The 22,890-nt window shown below is 34.9% G+C and overlaps 1 protein-coding gene across 1 annotated transcript in view; it reads right to left on the bottom strand.

Annotated features, from left to right (window-relative positions):
* Positions 1-705: 705 nt before the first annotated feature.
* The window catches only part of LOC106079461 (uncharacterized), a 58,446-nt gene continuing 36,261 nt past the window's right edge, over positions 706-22,890 (bottom strand). The window contains exons 9-14 of the mRNA XM_056028643.1: positions 20,505-20,657; positions 17,675-17,872; positions 13,995-14,228; positions 8,813-9,007; positions 8,532-8,663; positions 706-857 (exon numbers count right to left, since the gene is read on the bottom strand). Coding sequence (XP_055884618.1) covers positions 706-857; positions 8,532-8,663; positions 8,813-9,007; positions 13,995-14,228; positions 17,675-17,872; positions 20,505-20,657 — 1,064 coding nt within the window. The remainder of the gene's footprint in view (positions 858-8,531; positions 8,664-8,812; positions 9,008-13,994; positions 14,229-17,674; positions 17,873-20,504; positions 20,658-22,890) is intronic.

Raw genomic sequence — 22,890 nt, 5'->3', positions numbered from 1 at the left:
TTAAGTGCTTCTGTAATTTGACAATCGACATTTTGACATGAGGTAATTGTATTGTTTAATGTGAAAACAAACTTCGGAGACTCAATTGCTGGCCCCCTCAAGTGGGGGGGGACATGGGGTTATCTTGGTCCAACTTAGCTATGCCACACCAGATAAAAGAAAAGGGTTTTGGGTGAATGCGACGATCAAGTAATCAACTACTTCGTTCAAATTTGAATTAGACTACTATTATTATAGAATTACGATTTATAATGTCTTAGTGCATGTGGTATTTCCTATATTATTTTTTTTAGATACTTCTGATAAATGTCTTCAAAAAAATGATTTAGTACAATGTAGAATAAATTCGAATTCAATCAGTGTCAAAATTAATTAGAAGTTTTTTTCAATGCACCACTTAGAAAATATTTTTAATATTGATGTAAGGTTTGATTGTTAAAGTAGGTTTTCTTAATACTGATAAAAGTATGAAATGTCTTATCAAAAAATAGATTTTTTTAAACAATGCCTCTATTTGACTAGTACCCTCGTGGGTAGGGTAAAAACATGGACATGGATCTCAAATAAGTACTAGTATACTCTCTCTCTATAATAACATATTTTTGGGTGTACTTCAACATTTACAATAGATTGCTAATTGTTACTTTGGTATTTACTTTCAATAAATGAAAAATTAAATAAATTAGCGTATTATCAGATTAAAAATTAAAAGAATTTACGTTTATCACAAGTTCCTGAGTAAGTTCCATTTCCACTACATTCAAGACATTCACCAGTTTGTGGATTACATTCCATGTTCTTGCAGCTGCTGGAGCATTGCTTGGTGCAGTTAATACCATACTCTGTTTTTTGACATGCTAGAATTTTTTTTTTCAAAAGGAATGAAAAATTAAGTAAAGAAAATAATATTTTAAAGAAATCATTAAGATTGTTAAATGCAAAGAGCAGAACCGAAACTTATACGCTGTCTTTGTGAACATCACCATGGCTTTGGACATGGTAGATCGCGATGGCTTTTGGAGGATCTTGGCTAGGCTCGAATACCCACCTACGTTCCTATCCATTGTTAAGCAGATTCATGTGGGCCAAAGGGCCAGATTAGGATTAGACAGGATGAAACACAATGATCACTTCACAATAGAAAATGTCGTGAAGCAGGGCTGTTTACTTGCTCCTACTCTATTCGCTATCTTCCTTGTCGTAATGCTGAGCCAAATGAGGCAGCGATTGCAGAAGCAATGAATCTATGTCAGGTTTCGTTCAGACGGCAATGTATTAAATCTTCGACGTGTACTGTCCCATACAAAAACGAAAGAAATGGTCATACGCTGCCGTCTCTTTCGATTTATCATGTTTCAGAATTCATCCACAAAAAAACTACTATGCGCCAATTATCTCCGAAAAAGGACAGCCCATTAACCTGATCGACCATTTCACATATCTAGGTAGCATGGTATCGAATGGAGCCTCGCTTTCAAGGAAAATTGATAATTAATCAGTGGTTCTCTTAAACCTTCTATATAAATCTGAGACATGGATACTATACAGAAAGCAAATAAGACTACTAAAGCGCTTTCATCAAAGATGCTTGATCTCCATCACGAATATACGGTGGCAAGACCCCACTACAATCAGAGATATCTTTGCTGGGGCTGCGTAGCAACAGGAAATACTGCATTCCTCATTAGTCTTCGTACTCAATGACAAACTTTATTATAATAATTATTATTATTATGTTAGAAATGAACGAGTAGTCATTCTCTGGCGCTGCCAGGGTCGAGTTTCGCTAAAGAGAAACAAAATTCATCGTAGTCCCTTTAACAGTTTCCACTGAGGAATTTTCTGGTGATGTGGCAGGTCTGCAGCAGTACCGCCATCTGACAGGCAACGAGGATGTTCCTAGGAATTTTAAGGGCCTTGAAGGTGTCTGTATGGTCAGTTGTTATTATCCCCTCGATTGATATAACAATGGGGTATATTGCTATTTTGGACAATTTCCATAGACGCTTAATCTCCAAGCCTAGGTTCCCATATTTTCTTTGTTTTTCTCAGTTTTTCTTAAATTATGAGACAGTGGTACGGCGATATCGATGATGGTAGCGGTTTTTTCTTTTTTATCGATGAACAGCAGATCCGGGTGATTGAAATCTACCGTTTTGTCGATCAAAATAGGCCTTTCCCAGTACAGCAGATGTTCAGTAGACTCGAGAACCTCTTGTGGAGAGTATTTATAATAAGGAGGAGTGTCCTTACCGATCAAATTGTTGGTGTATTAACTTTGTAACTTGGTTATTGCGACCCAGGTAGGCTGATTCTGATAGGGCTGGACATCCTGCCATAATGTGTTCAATTGGCACACCCACATTTCCACATTTTTTGCATTTGTCAACAAAATTGAGTTTCAGGATATGCTTCTCGTAATTTTTTGTCCTGATTACTCTGTCCTGTATTGCTGTAACAAAGCCTTCTGTTTCAGGGTAGAGATGACCTGCTTTGAGCCATGTTAAGGAAGCTGCATTGTCGATGTTGTCCCCATGTAATAAAGGCGGACATTTTCCGTAAAGTGTTTTTTTCTTCCCATTGGCGAATCTCATGCCCTTCGTCGTCCAAACGACATTGACATTGGCATTTTGTTGGTTCAGAGGAGTTGCTTCGGAGTCATATTTGCGTAGAAAGGAAACTAATTGATTGCTGGAGGTGAGCAGTTTTGATAGTATTTTTAAAACTTGCATTTTACACAATTCGAAGATGTTATTATTATTATTATTATTATTTTATGGGGACGGAGATGGGCATTGTTTAGATCTTGGTTTAAAAATATTAATGTCTTTAATTCCAAGGGCTGAGAATGCTGATGCTAAGTATTTATTTGTAAGCTTAACTTTAGTTTCATTACCGTTGCGATGAACATTTTCATACAAAATATCATAAGAATTATGTTTCCTACATAGATCACGCACAATAGCAAGAATTACCTAATGTTTCAATCTATCTACGAGAACTATTAACCTTAAGTAATTCTTCATTAGTTAGAGGCGCGAGAAGCTTCTTTCACCAGATTCAACAATCACGTGATAATGCCGGTTTTTTTTTTTATCGCGCGTAGGATTAGCGTTTTCCATATTGAATGACACCCAAAATGACAGGTTTTGTCTATATATTTCTGGAGATTTGTATGAGTTTTCAAAAAAATTAAATAATTTACCGAGATTTCTAAGACTTTTTCGTATATTTTGCAATTTCAAGAGATTTCCAGGAGCTCCTGGTAAATCAGGACCGGAGGATTCCAGCTACCAGCGTGGCGCCTCCGTGGAAACGTAGTGGAACTAGATAGGCGAAGTACGCATTTTTTTTCTCTCACTCGGGTAAGAGATGGAACAAGTAGCCTGCAACCCAGTGCAACAAATTAATCATACCGTTCCACGAAGGGGGTTGTCATCAGTGTCCCGTCAGCTGGAGTGGCGACCCTGCACGGAACAGTGGTGATAAAAGTATAGAAATATGAGACAAGCTCCCCGCAGTTAGCACTGTTCTCGGCCACTTATAGCGAGTGGGGTCCAGGAACGGAGACGGTGCGCTGTGGATTTTGTGGATTTTGCTCAGTCAATCGATATGGTCACCTACCGTTGGGCGCCCTCAGACAGGACTGTGGCGAAGAGTCCCTTGTCCAGGCCTGGTTGTTGGATAAAAGTTTTTCTAACGACCAACGGGATTATTGCGCCTACGGCGCCGACGCCCTACTGGACTTCATCGAAGAAGGCCGCGGAGAATCTGTTATAAGTTATAAAATAGTTTAAATTAATAATTTACACCTACAAAGTGCGGGGCCCACTGCGGTTGCATAGGTTGCAGTAGCCTTGTGTCGGCCCTGTAAAATAGCGGCGTATACGCCGCCGGTCGATAGATTGAATATATTAAAAATGTGAGTGTTTTTTAAGTGGGTAGGGACTACCCAGACAACCAAACGACAGTCCAGAACGACAGTCCAGAACGACAGTCCAGAACGACAGTCCAGACAGACAGTCCAGAACGCATATGGCATGACCAAGTACGAGAAGGATGCGTACAACTGCGGCCGTATATTGGTGGCTTTGAGAGTGCATCGGGCATAACAAACCTGGTGGTGACACAAATTAGGGTAGTGTGTAGTCAGCTTACGCAAATCGCCCCAGGCCAGCGCTAGACGAGCGGTCAAGAAGGTGTGCGCGAAATATGAATGGGACTATTAAAATGTATGTCAACATGAGTAAAGTCACATTTCCCTGCTATATTTAACAAAAAATTGAAGGTTATTTGATTAAAAAATGAAATGAATGGACTTATTTTTTGTATGTACATGTGTTAAAGTATAAAGCAGATATCTATACTATAAAGTAGAATGTTTGGCGTATGTATGTATGTATGTATGTATGTATGTATGTATGTATGTATGTATGTATGTATGTATGTATGTATGTGTGACAGGATTTTGCGAGTGACGTGTGTTTGGCTTGTTTAATGTCTAGGGGATGATTATTTTTGAATGGCCACACACGGACCCATCAGCATATAAATCGGCACGCAACGAGACAAGCAATGAAAGAGAGATACAAAGTTAAAATTTGAAGAATATTTATTTCCATAAATATTTACATAGAAGAATAAATAGGGGGGAGGGTTTGCATCTATCTCTAATCTATACTATATAATAATAATAAGAGAGTATGTCACTTTTGTCCTCTGAACTTAGCTGGTAGTTCTGCTTGGGTCGCAGCTGGCTGTGTCCTGGCTTGAGGTTCGGCAGCTGGAGGTGGCGCTCTAGCGAGTAGAGGGACGCCGGTGATTCAGTTCTTGTGGAGTCTCAATCCAAAGTTCTGATATCTTTAGTGGGCACAGTAGGGCGGGTGGCCGGCTACCGTGGGCACAAGGGTACTGCGGGCAGAGCTGATCTGCCGTGGGCAGCGTAGTTAGCAAGATAAGTCCAGTGACTTGCGGAGATCTGGCGGAGCTATGACGTCTCGCACAGACGAGTGGTCTATAGGGACGTCGTACCTAGTAAGTTGACATGTGGGCTGTTGAATAGGCAGGCAAGTAGAGCCGATAGCGCCAAGTAGTAGATCGCAGTGCTGACTAGCACCAAGTAAACTGTTGAGTACATCCAAGTAGGCAGTAGATGATACTCAATAGCAAGTAGGCAAGTAATCTGATAAATAGGCAGAAGTGCAGTGCTGAATAGCACTAAGTACATAGGCGATTGAGTAGGTTGAAGAGTGGCTGTCAAACAATGCCGAATAAATAGGCAGACACCTGAAGGAGGCTGCGGATAAACAAAGACAAGTTAAGACGTGTCTCTCATGCATCTTATCGATGCCCTCAACTGAGGTGCATTCGTCAGATTGGAAAATTGCTTTTCAGCACAATGAGGAGATGATGACAAATGGGATTTGGAAAAAAGATGGCTTACAGGAGCAATATAAAAATGGACATAAAAGGGGATATAACAATCTCAAATAAACAACACAATTGAAAAGAGAAAAGGGGGAAGGGGCGGACGCTGGTCAGCGACCATGACGTTATTGTTTACACATGGTCGTCGGCCATAAAGAAAGAAGCGAGCTTGAATGGGGAGAGCGTCCGTTCAAGGGGCGTAACTTTCGTCAAAGTAGAATGACCAAAAAGGGAGATAATTCATATTTCTTTTCTAAGCGCAGTAATAATGCGCTAGTAAAATTATCAAGGCGGTCAGCCGAGAAAAAGGGAATAAAATAAGATGTACAAATATATACAATGTTGCGTCAAGGATCAATTAAGCAACGTAGCATTAATATTGTGGACATTGGTAAATGTAACATGTAATATAATGTAATACATAAATATATACATATGCCATGTTTATGTTTTCTAGTTACGACAGTGAGAAATACACAATGCACTAATTAAATATAAATGAAATAATAAAATACACATGATAGTATCCAATGAGAAATATGCACAAATAATTAAGATGGAACTTGTGATTAAGTTCGACTTACCACCAGGTATTCCTCTAAGAGTAAGAGTGAATGAAATAGTCCAGGTTCAACTAGTCAGCGAGAATGAGAAGTGAGAGAGTGTCTGTCCCGCCTTATTCTATCTTATAAAGGTCCGAAAGATGTTGGTGGAAACAGGAAGGGAGAAGGCCTAAGCATTATCTCTCACGTGGGTGAATCTGACTCGAGATGGGAGTCGCAACTTGGAGTGTCGAGAGGCGTGTTGAGTGATCTCTTTGATCAAAGAGTGGGGGGGGGAGAAAGAGTGATTTGTATTCCACCCAAGGTGGAGTCAACTGCGATCAGGCGCGCAAGACTAAAGAGACTGTGTGTTTATATTTCCCCAGTCAAAGGAAAGCCGTGGCCTAGTTGTCACCAAGGTGGTGGGGGTTGGTAGTGAAATCGGGACTAAAAATGAGAAATAATTAAAATAAAATAAATAAATATCAAATAATAATAATTAATGTTGTGATAAATTTGAGTGACTCTGACAGCAAGCTTTTGACTTGTCACAGTATGTATGTATGTATGTCCCCATATAGAAATAAAAACCGCTTGACCAATCTTTATAAAACTTGGCAGAAATGTTCCTTGGGTACCAAATTAGACCTTTGTGTATGTATTGTGGCCCTAAAACAAACTTAAAACCCTAAAAACAAAAAGACCAACTCTATTTCAGCTATAGTATTTTATAGATCTAGGCCATGATTACAATGTTGACATGGAAAAAGATCGAAAGGATTTAGATCTAGATCTAATTTTAAGAAATACACTTTGCGCAGATAGTTTTTTACTTTGACACATGAAAATACAAAAGAAGGTCTATTGATTTCATTAAATAATAAAATTAACCTTCAAATTTGTGTTTCAAAACCATTTTTACATACGTTAGTTCCTTATATCTGTGACTACAGATTTCCTGACGAACATTCTTTCATTAGACATTACCAAATGGTTACACATTAACACATCTCTCTACTGAGTCTATTCCTAAGCCTAGGTTTAAAACTCTAATTGAACTCTAAGATGATAAAACTTCTTTTTGCAAAGATAGTGTTATGCTTTAACACATGAACATACTAATTATAGTCCATTCATTTCATATTTTAATCAAATTAACATTCAATTTTTATTTTTCTAAAGCATTTTAATACATTCGTTAGATGTTCGCTAAAGCTGCTTAGCCGTCTTGACATAAGCCTATATTCATTCATGACTAAAGGTCACGCATGCGCAGAGCAAAGCCTTTACTCAGCACAGAATGAAAAGCCAATTTTTAACCCTAGATTAGTCTAGACCTAGATCTATGTCTACCTCAAGATCTACTTTATACTTTAACACATGAACATACAAAATTAAGTCTATTCATTTCAAATTTTAATCAAATATATGTAGGCCTACAAGAAAATGTTTTAATTTGAAAAAATGGATTTAAGTAGATTAGCTTTTTTTGATTTTGATTGCTTCATTTATTCTATTTTTACATTTACACATTCGCTTTATTTATTACATTATTATTTCGTTTAAATGTTTTAAAACACTATCAGTGACTATATCGACAGTAATACGCAAATAAAGACCCGCGAGTCGCGGGTAAAATATGTCTAGTATACTATAATTAGATCTAGGGTTAGAGTAAGATCTAGAGTTAGATGTAGGCTTCAATAGATTTTCTTTCTGCGCATGCACGGAGCCTTCCCTCTGCACATGCGTGACCTTTCTGTCTTGTCTAATGAAAGATGCGCGCGATGAATATGATTTTAAGTACGTCAGGAAGTCTAAATTTGCAGATATAAAAAAACGAATTTATCTAAAATTGCTTTTGAAACATAAATTTGAATGTGTCAAAATATAAAATATCTTTTCAAAGTTTAATCTTAAATTTAAAATCTAGGTCTTTTCGTTCTTGTCTCGTGTAAACATGGCTATATGACATAGATCAAATAAAATAGTAATACTTTCATTGACTTGGGCAACTGATTTTTTTGTGAGAGGGTCTTATGCTTGTTTTAGGGCTACTACACATACTTTAATGTTCCAGTTAGTACACAAAGAACATTTATGCTAGTTTTAGCAAGATTGGTCAAACGGTTTTGATTTTTATTCGGAATATACATACATGCATACAAACACATACATACATACATACTGTCGCAGCTAGCCATTGTTGTAGTATAACTATTCACAATCTAATAGCTCCGATTTCATCAATAGGCGATGACGTCATTTACGCAATTTTATTTTTGTGCATATATTTATATAAGTGTGTTTGTGTACAGAGAGAGAGAGAGAGAGAGAGAGAGAGAGAGAGAGAGAGAGGGGAAGAGAAAGAGAGAGATAGAGCGAGAGGGAGAATAAGAGAGAGAGAGAGAAAGTTGAATCAGTAATTAAGTAATTAAGTTTAAATTAGAAAATAACATTTTTTTTTCTATTTTAGTTTTTTTGTAGCTTGCCCATAAGCAATGATAATTTCAATCGATAAAAAAAATTCAAGTATACTTGTATACTTATAAAATTACTTACGTTCATCGCAAAAAGGAGGATTAGTAAAACCCAGACATAAATTGACACATCGTCCATCTTCAATGTGGCATTCATTAGGACACTGTTGAGAGCAATTAGTACAGGCTAATCCCCAGGTCCCAGTTGGACATTCTAGAAAATAAATATACATTTCATCATTTAATAGTTTTACATCAGTGTGTTTTAACACTGTAAACTTTTAACTATGATTTATTGAAAACACGAGCTTTAAGAAGTAAGAATGAAATAAAACATATGCTACTTAGAGCTTGGTCACTTACCTCCGTAAATCTCAACTTCACAAATATTTAGGGTATTTTTTCTAGTTATTGTTACATTTGAAACTAGATTTTTTCTTGGATCTACCAATCGATAAATTTTTCTCTTATCGAAAACAGTGTCCTCAAAGGAAAATGATTCGTCAGTCTTCGGAAAAGTACTTAAAGTGAATCCATTCAAATTAAAAGTATTGGGGTCTGGAATAAAATAACAAACATTAAATATTGAGAACATTAGTTTAGTTTACAGTTGAGAAGAATTTAGTAAAAGTAAGGCGTATGTATGTATGTCCCACATACAGAACGAAACTTTTTAACAAACTTGGTATACCAGTTTTCACAGTATTTTATATTAGATATGAACATGTCGCCGAAAGGATATACCCATTTTCACACTCTTTTTTTTTTCTAAGCAAAATTTCAAAAAATATGAAGGGAATATTCTTCATGTTTGACATAGATCTAAATTCAATCCATCCGTAATGCCCAAACTAGCTGGATAAGACGCTTTGGGTATTTGGGTATTTTCGATCTACTGGATTGATTCTAAAAGGGTTTGCTATTTAACAGATATACAATTAGGTACTTTTTGTCTATTTAAAGGTCCTACGGTTAGGGGAGGGACATTAAACAAACCTTACCATTTCTGCCATATTCTAAGGAAATTTTATGCTAAGTTTTATCAAGATTGAACAAAAGGTTTTGAATTTCGTTCGGGATATACATATCATACATACATGCATACGTCCTGCTTTCTTCTTTATAGTATAAGCTTTTTATCTTATATAATACAGATTTTACTTCAAAAAAGAAGACGATTACCTCCTTCGTGTCATGCATTCAGTCATGCATGTTAACCAACGACTAAAAATCTGCCAAGTCATTGCTTTTTCTGGCTGGCTCAGGCAACCCATTCCATGCTCTAATAGCACTAGGGAAGAAGGAGCATTTGTACAAATTTGTCCTAGCATATGGGACGAGAAATGTGCCTTTATCTTTGTGTCTTACTGAGTATTTTATTAGGTTTTGTTTTTGTAATTGAAGATAATGGTTAAGTGTTTAATGTATAATTGCTATTTTTCTTGTAAGTCATCTATCCCTGAAGGCTTTCTAAAGTGTAAACTTAGCGCTCCAAAATAACGTACAAATATCTCTCGCTCACAACCGTGCCACCGCGGTCTCTCCACATCATTCGGGCTTGCACTGGGCTCAACTGTTCAGGACTGACTTTACACACTGGACTCGTTGAGTCAGACCTGATCGCAGATCAAGATAGTCGTCTTATAACGCGCCGTACAGAACCACTCCGCTGAACCACACTGGACCAAGTCGTCTGTAGTGAACCGTTTTGACTGTGACACCTCCACTCTTCATATAGGGTCCCTTCTGGCCTTAAACCGACGGAATGTCGTTCGACCATTATGGTTGATCACATAATAACACCCGGCTTGACTGGCCTAAGCAGTGCCTAAGCAGTATTAACTTTAGATGTCTCTTGAAATTTCGTCAGTCATCGCAGTTGACCGTCTCGGCTCGTCTAGGTTGACCGCTCATCTATCACTGACCTGGGGCGATTTTATTTTTTAAGCCTGTTAATGTGGTAAACTTTTGGTTTTATTTTTTATTGATCAATATATTATGCAATCGTCTGAAAATAATCTGACATTTGGTCCTATAAATTAGTGATACTGGTCTGTAGTTTTCTCGGCCAGATTTTTCTACGTGACGTTAGCTTCTTTCCAATCCCTTGGTAAAGAGATGCCTGAAAAAGTATTTTGAACACTGGTGCTAGCTCATTGCTTAATTTTGATTATTATATCTGGAATACTAGCAGGTTTAGATGCTTTATTCGGTTTAATGTTTGCTAATATTTTTTGGATACACTTTTCTTGTACTTCTATATCTCCTATGTTGTCTAATTGGTTCAAGTAATATGTATTTGTCTCCTGGGGCTGAAAGTCCTGATGCAAATTATTTATTTAAAATGTCAGCCTTAGCGTCATTATCATTATGCATTAAGTTGTCTTCTCATTTAAATGGTTCTAAATGAATAATATTGCTGCCTGTTAGTCTAGACCAGTGATGCCCAACCTTGTACGGTCTGCGGGCCATTTCAATTTCCGACACTCGTGTCGCGGGCCACATCAATTTAAAAAAATGAAATAAACTATTTTAAATAGCTTATTACAAAACCGTGGCCATAGTAGGCAACGCAACGTAGAAAACAACTGTCTGCATCGCTCGAAATTTCTCATGCAGGGGTGTCTGGCTTTGTAAGTCAATCAGTTTCTGTTGCAGATCTGTCGGGGCAATCCTTAGAGTCAGTAAAAAAAACATTTCAAAATCTGCTTCTCTGTTGGAACAAGCGTTGTCTCATTTAGTTTCGAATGGCGATTTGTACCATATCTTCCACTCGTTTTGCAATTGTCATGCGAGAAAGACTGACGGCTTTAACTGTAATTTTTAGCGTTAATTTCTTTCATCACTGCTAGCAAGCACTTTTTTGACACTTCATTTCTGAACTCTGATGCAAGCAGATCTGTAATTAGCCCTTACCACCAACTCATTTTCTTGTCTCTTTTTTGCTAAATATTTTCGTCAATGACTCAAATCACTCAACTAGGCGTAAATTAACAACTTATTCTCTGCGGCTCAAGCCAACAATGTCTGCTTATATTTTTTAATGTTTTGGTTTACAATGTATTTTTATGTTATGCTCATAAAAAGCAGCCAGAAAATTGAAAGCAGCCACATTTTCTGTTCAAATCAAATATGTTGGATTATTACCAAAAAAGCAAAGATCTGTCCACTTTTTCTTGAAGTTTCTACATTTAGAGTCTACGCGCATTGACATCAAAAAGAATATGAACTAAAAGAATACATTAATGATGCCTTGTGTTAAACACTTCAGATGCCAAGGATACGGCCAGCTTGACAGCAGCGACATTGTCCAAGAATACAAATAACTGTCAACTATGTCGCCAAAAAATCGCCTTTGTGTTCTTTAGAAAAATAATATTATATGACTATTAGACTAGATTAGATTAGAATGAAATCCATTCAACACTAACGTAGGTAAAATAAATTGTTCACCCTTTTTATTTTTATTTTCTACGCTTTGTTCCGGGTTTTGGTGGGCCGGATGAAACCACGTCGCGGGCCGGATATGGCCCGTGTGCTTAGTTTGGGCAATACTGGTCTAGACTCTAAACTAAGGTCTAAGCTTAATTATAGTCAATGAGCAAAGACAAGAGAATCTAGAGGTAGATCTGAATCAGGATATATTTTCTATATATACCCTTAGATTTAAATCTAAATATAATATAGATTAGAAAAGCATATCAATATGTAGAGCAATAGTTCTAGATCTATAAGCTATAAGCTGAAAACGGCATTAAGTAAGCTATATAATCATCTAGATATAGAAATATAATGATCGATCTCATCGGATAGCCTAATTTTTTATCAATATAAATTAATGAAGGGATTACAGCGTTACCAAGATTATCATTATATTTCATATGGGAGAGAAGTTAAGGCATTTTTATGTGTATAAAATTGGACTAGAAAGTATCAGAAAAACTAATTGAAAAATGAATGAATTTCAATTATTCGTCATAACCATTTAACCGAAATAGCAGCTTGAAATTTGGAACAGTTAAGCTTTATTATATGTTTTTCAAATTCATTTCGTTACGTAGAATGCAAACTAAAATTGTAATGGAATAAAACAAAGTAGCTAATTAAAGCACAAGGTTAAATAACAATTTTATATCAATTCTTTAATTAAATAACTAAAGAAAAAATGTAATCAAAAACGTCTTAGAGACGCTATAATCTATTTATATGTCACCAATCATATCTAGATATTGATTTCGATAGATCTATTTGGTCATGTTTTACATTAGTTACATTGCTTCCTATAAATCAATTTGGTATAGCTTTATTTTAGTCGATATGATTTAAATATCTGTATTAGATTTTGATATATGTAGAAAAAAAGGCTAAATCCAAGAAAATAAACTGAAAACTGATATCTAGTAACATAAACTGAAAACAACATTAAATAATCTACATAATCTTCTAGATTTACATATAGTCCTAAAAATGTTGATCTACTTAGAAACTTTGACACAAATTCCAAAATTAATATATAACAACAAAGATTATCTTGTTATATTGAGCTTGATCTAATGTTTACGAAGACACCAAAATTATCCTTCTGTTTTATGTGCATGCCTTAGAAACTGGACTAAAGAAAATATCTGAAAAGCTGTGCTTGAAGAAATGAATTCATGTCTTTAACTGTTTTTAACTATGTAGTTATGTTAGATAGCAGCTTTAAATTAAAAACAATCATACTTGCTTTTTTAATTCATTACTTTGCGTTTCATGCAAGCTAAATATTTGTTGCAATAACACAATGTAGAGAACTAGGAAATTTAGTTTCGTGAAAATACGAACTAGAAATCACCCATTAAAAAGTGAGTTCTGTGATCGAATTGGAAAGTGCTCTAAATATGATTCATGATCAATATTTTAAACGATCCGTTTGTATGGTGCACATTTTATTCTTATGCATGCTGGGGAGTGGAAAGTATCTGGGAAGTCTTCGTGTTGTATTTAGGTGATGTGTTAACGCAGCTCTGCTTTAAAAATAGTTCTATTTCAAATCTTTATTCCAGAATAGTTTAAATCGTTTTAGTATTGTTTTCGTATTATCTAGTTTGTTTTTAAGTAAAAAATAACCCAAATGATTTTTTTTTAATTCTTTAATTACTTTAAACTTTAAACCATGAATAAATTGGATAAATTCGATAGGGGCCGCCTTTCAGTTGGTGTGATAACACAAACTCTCTTAGAAATCTTGTTTCATTATGTTATTTGCTAAATCAATGCTACTGAATGACTACACTGTTCAGGAAAATAAGAAGATTATGTTTAAAACTATTTATCATATATCATATATCAAATAATGATCATTCTTCTAATAGAAAAATTTGACATGGGTAATAATATGCTTTTTTAGATAAAGCTTAACTTGTTTAATGTATGAAATCTTTTTTTTTTTTTGTATTGTCAACATTTTTACATCGTTTTTCGAATAAAAGGTAATATAATTCAAAATACATTTATCGAGCCATACTTCATTTTTTTAAATATTTTTAACTGAGAAATATATTACCTATTCTGTCATATATAACATATCCAGTTATTAAATGAGGAAGAAATTGTACACTCCAGAATGAGTTTTTGTCTTTAGCAGCAGTGTGAGCACAGCTCTTTTCTTTGAACTGTAAAAACATTTTACTTGATTTTCCATCTACGGCGTTATCACTTCGTGCATCATCGTTGTTGTAATTTTTACTCGTATAAGTACTGGATTGCGTTGTGTTTTGTTTTAAAGCAATATTGCGACCTAAACATAAACAAACATTTCAAACATTATAATGCTGACATTTCAAAGCGACGATGTAATGTAACATAGTTACAAAATTAGCTTAAATCTAAATACCAATAGAGAAAATACACAATCAAAAATAAGTATCTTCTACAAATACTCATTATAATAAATAAAAAAAGATATCTTATCTTATCTTATATGTTACAGTCGTTACTTCAAAAAAGAAGATGATCACGTCCTACGAGTCTTGCATTAAGTTATGCATATTTACCAATGACCTAAACTCCGCCAAGATATTCCTTTCAAAAGATGCAATTTATGGGAGCAGCTGATGTAAAACTCATCGGTCATTGGATAACTGTTAAGGAGGAAATTATGTGGCCTGCACAACGCCCACCCTATTTACTTCCGAAACGTAGTTATATCGAAATGCCACCAAGTCGAGAAAATGTTTGAACATTTGCTATACGTGTGAATGGTACTACACAACAATCATGGCACCGTGAGTAAATGTTTTGATCCGCTAATTAAGCTAGCCCTGTAAGCAGACAGGGTGACTGCAACGAACTGCTTTTAGTGACGCCGTTTAGACGACTCCGTTTTGGGGATGCCGTTTTAACGAGCTAGTCGTTTTGGCCACGGGACGTTATGGCACGAGGAGCTATGTATTGTTGATGTTTTAAAAATCACTTAACATCTTGTAATAATGTTTTATAAAGGAACGAAAGACATGAATATTAAAGAACAAAAAAAAACGTCATAAGCAAATGGGTTAGTGGGCAAATGCATACTTAAGAGATTTTTTATAGATATTATCATCTCGATGTACATTAGAGCCTAGATCTAGATTTCTGATTTAGAACTCTTAATATCTAGTCTAGATCTATATCTACTAAATGTACAGTATTTTAGATTACAAAAAAATATTTGTAAAGCTCATATTATTTCAATAAAATTGAAGCTACTTTAAATATACCCAGTTATCGTATTGTCGGTATACTATGGCTAACAACGCAATGCTTTTTCTATTATTGAATATTTCCAATGATATGCCTTTAAATCTAGACTTACTTTCGGAAATGCCTGAAAGACATAGTCCTTTCAAAAACGCGATAGTACTTTGAAAACCTATGTTGGATCTAGACCTAGATTCAGTCTCTAACTTAATTTACATTTATTTATTTTTTTTACTTTGAAAATTTTAGCTAACTACAGTTTTTCCCATATAGAAAACAAACTATTAATTCTTTTCTCTGCGATATAAATCAATTGTTAAATTTATAGGAAAATCGTTAAGGGCAATTTGTATATCAGCTGTCCGAGTTTCTGGATCCAGGTTCCATAAAGTTCTGAATTTAAAAGAGGTATTGCAATAAAGTGTACATAAATGTAACAAAAATACACATATAAAGTAATCTTTCAAAAGACTATCTACATTATAAGTCTACTAGCGCCAAAACGTCCCTTCTCCAAAACGTCGTCACCAAAACGTCCTGCTTTGGCTGTCTGAGAATTGAATTCTTTATACGGCACACTGAGACTTACATGGTCAACCATGAGAATAGGCTGGATTCAGGTTGTCTTAAAAATTCCGAAGTTAAAAAAAAAAATCCAGTCTTCAAACTCAAGACCCGAATATCAAAACACAAGCTATTTACAACATAATCAGCTCGCCTGAAAGTAACATTATGTTTAACAAAATAGAAAAAAATAGAACCCTATAATTTTCCTCTTATTTTTATTTTAAATCAGTGATGCCCAAAATACGGCCAAAGGGCCAGATCCGGCCCGCCGAAACGTAAGTAGAAAAACTTCCCCTCATAGAAGAAAATGTTTAAAAGTGAATCTTTAACTTCGTTAGGGCCCTCACTTTTTGTCTGATGGATTGGTAACGTGATCTTTAACATTTGTTTAAAGAAATATGATTCCTAATGTAGAATTTAGCTCAACAAAAGAACGGATGTTTACTTTTATTTGTGGAACATGATAAATATACCAATATATTTTTTTCATATAAAGAATGTGTGGCTGTTTTAAAAAACAACAACATAAAACGGCATTGTAAAACAAAATAGGACGCCATTCTTGGTTTGAGCCGCAAATAAATAAGATAGTGAAACTATGCCTAGAGATTGTACGAGCAATGGGAATATTTTTACCAAAAAAGAGACATGTAAACGAGTCTACAAGCTACAGTTACTCACATTTTAAGTAGAGAAATGAAGCCATTTTCTGACGCGTAAAAAAACTTCATATATCCCATTAATTAATTAAATTTTAGATCCAATGGTTTATAACCCAATAATTTCAGGTCAATTTCATTTCGTTTTCGTATCTTTTCGTTGACGTGGCCCGCGACACGAGTATTGGAAATTAATTAGGTAGATGTCTGCATTTGGTTGGGCATCACTGTTTTATATTATCTAAACTATTTCTGTATAAAGATAGGGGTTTATGACATTTTTAAAAAGCGAAACTCTTATGATAAAATCAATTTAAATTAATAATTTTCGGAGTGATGCAGGTTTGTGTTGCCTTTTTTTGCGTAAAAGCCTTGTTCCTTAAATTTTTTTTGCTAATTACTATTTATCTCCAGAACTTATTAAAATTATTAGCAGTTTAAAAAGAATAAATGCTTCACTCACGCTGAAGAGAGTAAATTATTTTTGTGCAATTGTTTCTTGTCCAATAAATGTTTTTAGATTTTAGTGGGCCATAAAATAGACATTATTTATGACTAGCCTCTTTGTTAATATGATATGCATAAGGTCTGTGCTATTTACTACTAGAATGATATACACGTTCACAGTTTTAAAATCAAAGCTTGTTTACTGTAAGCTTCCAAAAAGTACATTTGACTTAGTGGTGATTGTGTGAAAGATCAGTAAATCATTTCAATAGCAGTAAGTCGTATATGATAATATAAGTTAATTCAATATCATAACTGCAATTGTATATCATACCCTATAGGTTACAGACGTCACTTCAAAATTGCTTCCTACGCATTGAATGTGTTAATCAATGACTTAAACTCTACTACGTCGTTTATTTTACAGGCTGATTCAGGCAATCCCTTTCATGCTCTGATAGCAATAAGATGCACTTGTACAAATTTTTCATATATAATATAAGTAGGAGATTAATAGAAAAGCATCAAATTTATGTATATACGGGGAAGAACCTGTTTTGAAAGACAACACAAACTTCAATGAGATACCCTTTAGAAGATCTAATGTAGAATTAAACTCAAGCTAAAATAATTTTTAAAAATGTAATGCGCTAAATCAACACAGGAATCTTATGTTAGAAATATTAAACAGCTAACAATTGTTTCATTTTTTTTACTTTGAAATTTCAATTTCTCTATGGTACATAATAGGTAAGCTGGATAGCCCGCTTTATATTATTCGTTGCTTCAGACTATTATTTTTAAAAAGGCCGGAGCAATAGTGAGATTCTACCTCCATTGACGTTTATAGTGCACAGCGAGAGTATGGCTTTCCCTGTTAGTGTCAGTTGATGAAATGTGTCGTTTAAGTCACACCAAACGTCCATCGTTTTAGAATCGACTAAATACAATCGTTGATTCTGACAGGCTAGAAATTGAGTACTTTGTTTCTCAATCTTTTGAAACTGAATTTTTAGGTCAGTAATATATGCTGAAATTAAAAAAAAAAATTAAAATAGTTTTGATAAATTATATTACTGCAATAAATCAAAACACACACACTCACACACATATATATATATATATATATATATATGTAGATGGTCTATTTTGTTGATGAGTATATATATGTTAATGGTGCATGCGAGTCCATATGACACAACAACAGAATGAATCAAGAATATACTTAATAACGCAGGCTGATAACTTCAACAATTTAATAAACAATAAATAGGGCACAGTCCTCTGTCGTCGCTAGCCTAGCGTCATCCTCTAAGGCGTCTTGTCCGTTATTCTTCTTGTTCATCATCCTACTCTGTTCTTACTCGTCACATTACTTAGGAAAAACCCGATTCACATCAACTTCTACGCATCTTGTGTCATTACATATTTCCTCCCCCCTTTATCAAAAAAAAATTTTGTCAATTTTTTTTTTTTTTTTTTTTAAGCTGGTGGTGCTGTCTCAAGAGAGGTAAAAAAAAATGACTAAGTCCAACTCTCTCTTTTGATGAATATAAATTAGTCAACTTTACAAGTTGATTAGATGGTCACGCAGTGTGGTAGTAGGGTATACCATCACTCGTGTGTAGATTAGATTGTAAGCTCAGCAACACTGCAACAGTCAATTAATAGCTTGAAAAACAAACCTGACAAGGTGACTCGATCCAACGGTCAGCTTGTAGATACTAGATATGTAGACTCAGATGACTTTCCGTACTCACAATAAACAGATAAACCTGACAAAATGAGGTATCTTCACTCTTGAGTAGTCTTGAGGTATATATATTTAGATAGAGGTATACTGACGACGGACTGCCCTAGATCACTTACACGGAAGAAATAGTTCTGGATTCAGACACAATAGATATAGTCAATATAGATCTATATATAGATCCAGGTTCAATCTAAAAATATCCAACCTGGCTGACAAAGCTAGACGCTGGTAACGGTTTCGAATTTTCTCTAATAGAAAGTCTAGATCCACTGGAACAAAGATGCCAAAATCCAGCTGCAGTCCAGATAATTAGCACAGACGTAGGGTAGATCTAGTAGAAATAAACGAATGTTAATCCAGTACTTCTCCAGTGTACTTCGCCAAGTGTAGAATTGTAGATAGATATATCCAGAACACGAAGTTAACTAGATTGTAGATCAAAATGACGCCCTGGCCGTCGGGGTCGCCACATCTGTTGATGGTCTATTTTGTTGATGAGTATATATATGTTAATGGTGCATGCGAGTCCATATGACACAACAACAGAATGAATCAAGAATATACTTAATAACGCAGGCTGATAACTTCAACAATTTAATAAACAATAAATAGGGCACAGTCCTCTGTCGTCGCTAGCCTAGCGTCATCCTCTAAGGCGTCTTGTCCGTTATTCTTCTTGTTCATCATCCTACTCTGTTCTTACTCGTCACATTACTTAGGAAAAACCCGATTCACATCAACTTCTACGCATCTTGTGTCATTACATATATATATATATATATATATATATATATATATATATATATATATATATATATATATATATATATATATATATATATATATGGAACTAAAAATAGTTATTCGAGTTATTCGACCTAGATATCTAGATGCAGTTATTGAATGAAAACATTGGCTTGTGTATTTAGAGGTACACGATATCGAGATGTCAAATATATTTTATAATTAAAGCAAATGCGTGAATGTAACTGTTAATACAACAGTGTTAGTTTAATTTTATGTAGATAGCCTACTAGCCTAACATTACCTGCGGTCTGTGGACCTTAGTTTGTGTTTACTTATCAAGTGGATATGATTTAGATGTATGTTAAACTTAGCTAATGATCCTTACAAGTTTTTCTATTTCGCTACGAAAATAAAATTAGTTTTGCGAAAATGGGTTTACCCGAAGCCGATATATAGATATCTATTAAAATCGAAAGAAGCGATAGATGAATAGGATATAAAGTACAATTAAAACGGGTTTACCCGATTTGTTAAATGAATGGGATTATAAGTCAGTCTGGGACGTTCTGAATTCGCAGATATATGGAACGAATTAATGTAAAAATGCTTTTGAAACACAAAATTGAAGGTTAATATTTTTTTATGTAATAAAAACAATAGACTATATTTTGATATACCCACATACATGATACATACATACATACATACATACATACATACATACATACATACATACATACATGATACATACATACATACATACATACATACATACATACATGCATACATGCATACATACTTACATACATACACACATACATACATACATACATACATGGTACATACATACATACATACATACATACATACATACATGCATACATGCATACATACTTACATACATACACACATACATTCATACATACATACATACATACATACATACATACATACATACAAACATACATACATTTATACATACATACATACATACATACATACATACATACATACATACATACATACCATAGATACATACAAACATACATACATTCATACATACATACATACATACATACATACATACATACATACATACATACATACGTACATACTTACATACATACGCCTTACTTACTACTTTATAATAAATATCACTTACATTCATTTTTGACGACTATTCTGAGGAAAGTGAAGACGTAAGACTCATTCCAGCGTATTATGATTGAATCAGGCTTGGATGTTATACAAGTGTCATCCTTGTTGTCAAATATTACTTTATTGGCTTCAAGGTTTACCAAGTACATGAGATCACCTTTAAATACAATGTAGATGTATGGTCTAAATAAAAGAAACTTTACAAGTAGCTAGAATGTATAAGTACGTGAGATACTCTTTAAACAGTTTATAGGGAGAGTTTGTAGCTTTTGGAGTAAGTCGTTCATTTATAATTCACTCATTCTTATAGTCATATGTTGCATTTGTGCAGAAAACATCCGATTCTCTTGAAAAGAAAAACAGATGAAAATTGTAATAGCGACGAACGTACGGTTAATTTAGGTGCCAAATATGTGATGATTAATTTGATATGTATGTTTGTGTTTCAGTAAAATGCTTATCTTTTCTCTGTATATTGTTATAAATCTACATTGCGCACTTTCATTAGGTGCGAGACTGTGCACCATAAGACACAGGACAGAGACACGATAAAAGATAGAGGAAGTCAAAGATGACCGATGATAAGAGAAGAGATAAAAACACGGACGCCTGTGATGTGATTAGTTTTGCTCTAGATATAGTTTCTTTTTGGTTGATTTAATGTTCTATTTTAAAATCCTTTCGTTGAAGCTATTTGGATAAGTTATTGCAATATATATTTTTAAAGCACAAACAGGGGAAACATAAATTGACTAGATCTACACACAGTTAAGAAACTTCTAAATTCCCTTTTTTTTTCTTTCTCTTCGTAATAATTTTTCTAAGTTTCGACGGATTTCTTCATTTTGTTCTATACAATTTCAATGACCTGTCAAAAAGGAATGTATGTTTCTTTTTATATAACACAAAATTTAGTTTACGAAATTAATTAGATAAATTTATGAGTTCAAATCAGCGATAATGTCGTCAATTAGGAGAAAAGAGTTAATGAACTCCTTCAAAACATAAATTCAATAATTCACAATAAAGCATTACTTTAAATATATTCTTACACAATCGATGAAGTAATGAAATCCAAATGTAATTGTAATTAACTATACTGATTCAACTAAACAACTGAGTTTTTTTGTATTTATTTAACTTCAACTTCACTTTCATTAATACTCTACTTTAAACATGTAAATATAATAACCTATGGAACTGTACTCAAATACTTCAGAAGCCCAAGGACGGCAATTACACAAAGACCGTGACTATGAAAGTTTCCCCCAATTTTAATCTTTTTAAATCGTCTTTTCTAGAATCATAGAAATGTCTGTCCCAAATATTTATCTGATCTATCAACTTCCAGAAGCTGACGTATGCAACTTTTTTCTGAACTCTGATTGGTTAATTTTAATTAACTCGTATTTACTCGGTGAAAGTATTTTGATCCAACTGTGACAGGTGGGGAAATGTGACGTGTGTTTGGCACGTTTTATGTCTAGGGGATGATTATTTTTGAAAGCAATCACACCCCCACTTATCAGCATATGAATCGGGAGCAGACACGCAACGAGACAAAGCAATGAAAGATAGATACAAAAGTTAAAATAAAGGATATTTATTTACATAAATATACATATAAGAATAAAAAGGGGGAGGGTTTGCATCTATCTCTAGTATATTCTATGTTTAATCATCACTCTTGCACATAATAAGAGAGTATGTCACTTTGTCCTCTGACTTAGCTGGTTGTCCTGTTGATGTCGCAGCTGGCTGTGTCCTGGCTTGAGGTTCTGCAGCTGGAGGTGGCGCTCTAGCGGATAGAGGGACGCCGGTGATATAGTTCTTGTGGAGTCTCAGTCCCAAGTTCTAGTATCTGTAGTGGGCACAGTATGGCGGGTGGCCGGATACCGTGGGCACAAGGTTACTGCGGGCAGAGCTGATCTGCCGTGGGCAGCGTAGTTGACAGGATATGTCCAGTGAGTTGCAGAGGGTTGGCGTAGCTATGACGTCTCACACAGATCTGGTCTATAGGGACGTCGCACCTAATAGCTTGACAGGTGGGCTGTCGAATAGGCGGGCAATGCCGATAGCGCCAAGTAGTAGAGTTGAGTAGATCTCAGTAGGCAAATGCGGCGCTGAATAGCACCAAGCACAACTGCAGGTAAATGGATCGTTGATCCAGTAACTAGGCAATAGGTGATTCTTGATAGCAACTAGGCAAGTGCAGCGCTGATTAGCACTAAGCACATAGATAGGCCAGTAGGCAAATAGGCGACAGGTGATTCCTGATAGCAAATACCGTGCTGAATAGCACTAAGCACCTAAATAGGCAGGTAAGTGATCCGATAAATAGGCAGACACCTGAGGGAGGCTGCGGATAAATAAAGACAAGTTAGGACATG

Source organism: Biomphalaria glabrata, chromosome 5 (genome assembly GCF_947242115.1).
Source record: "Biomphalaria glabrata chromosome 5, xgBioGlab47.1, whole genome shotgun sequence".
In the NCBI taxonomy this organism is placed as follows: Eukaryota; Metazoa; Mollusca; class Gastropoda; family Planorbidae; genus Biomphalaria; species Biomphalaria glabrata.
Note: the sequence above shows the minus strand (reverse complement) of the source record. Positions and strands in the feature narration are given on the sequence as shown.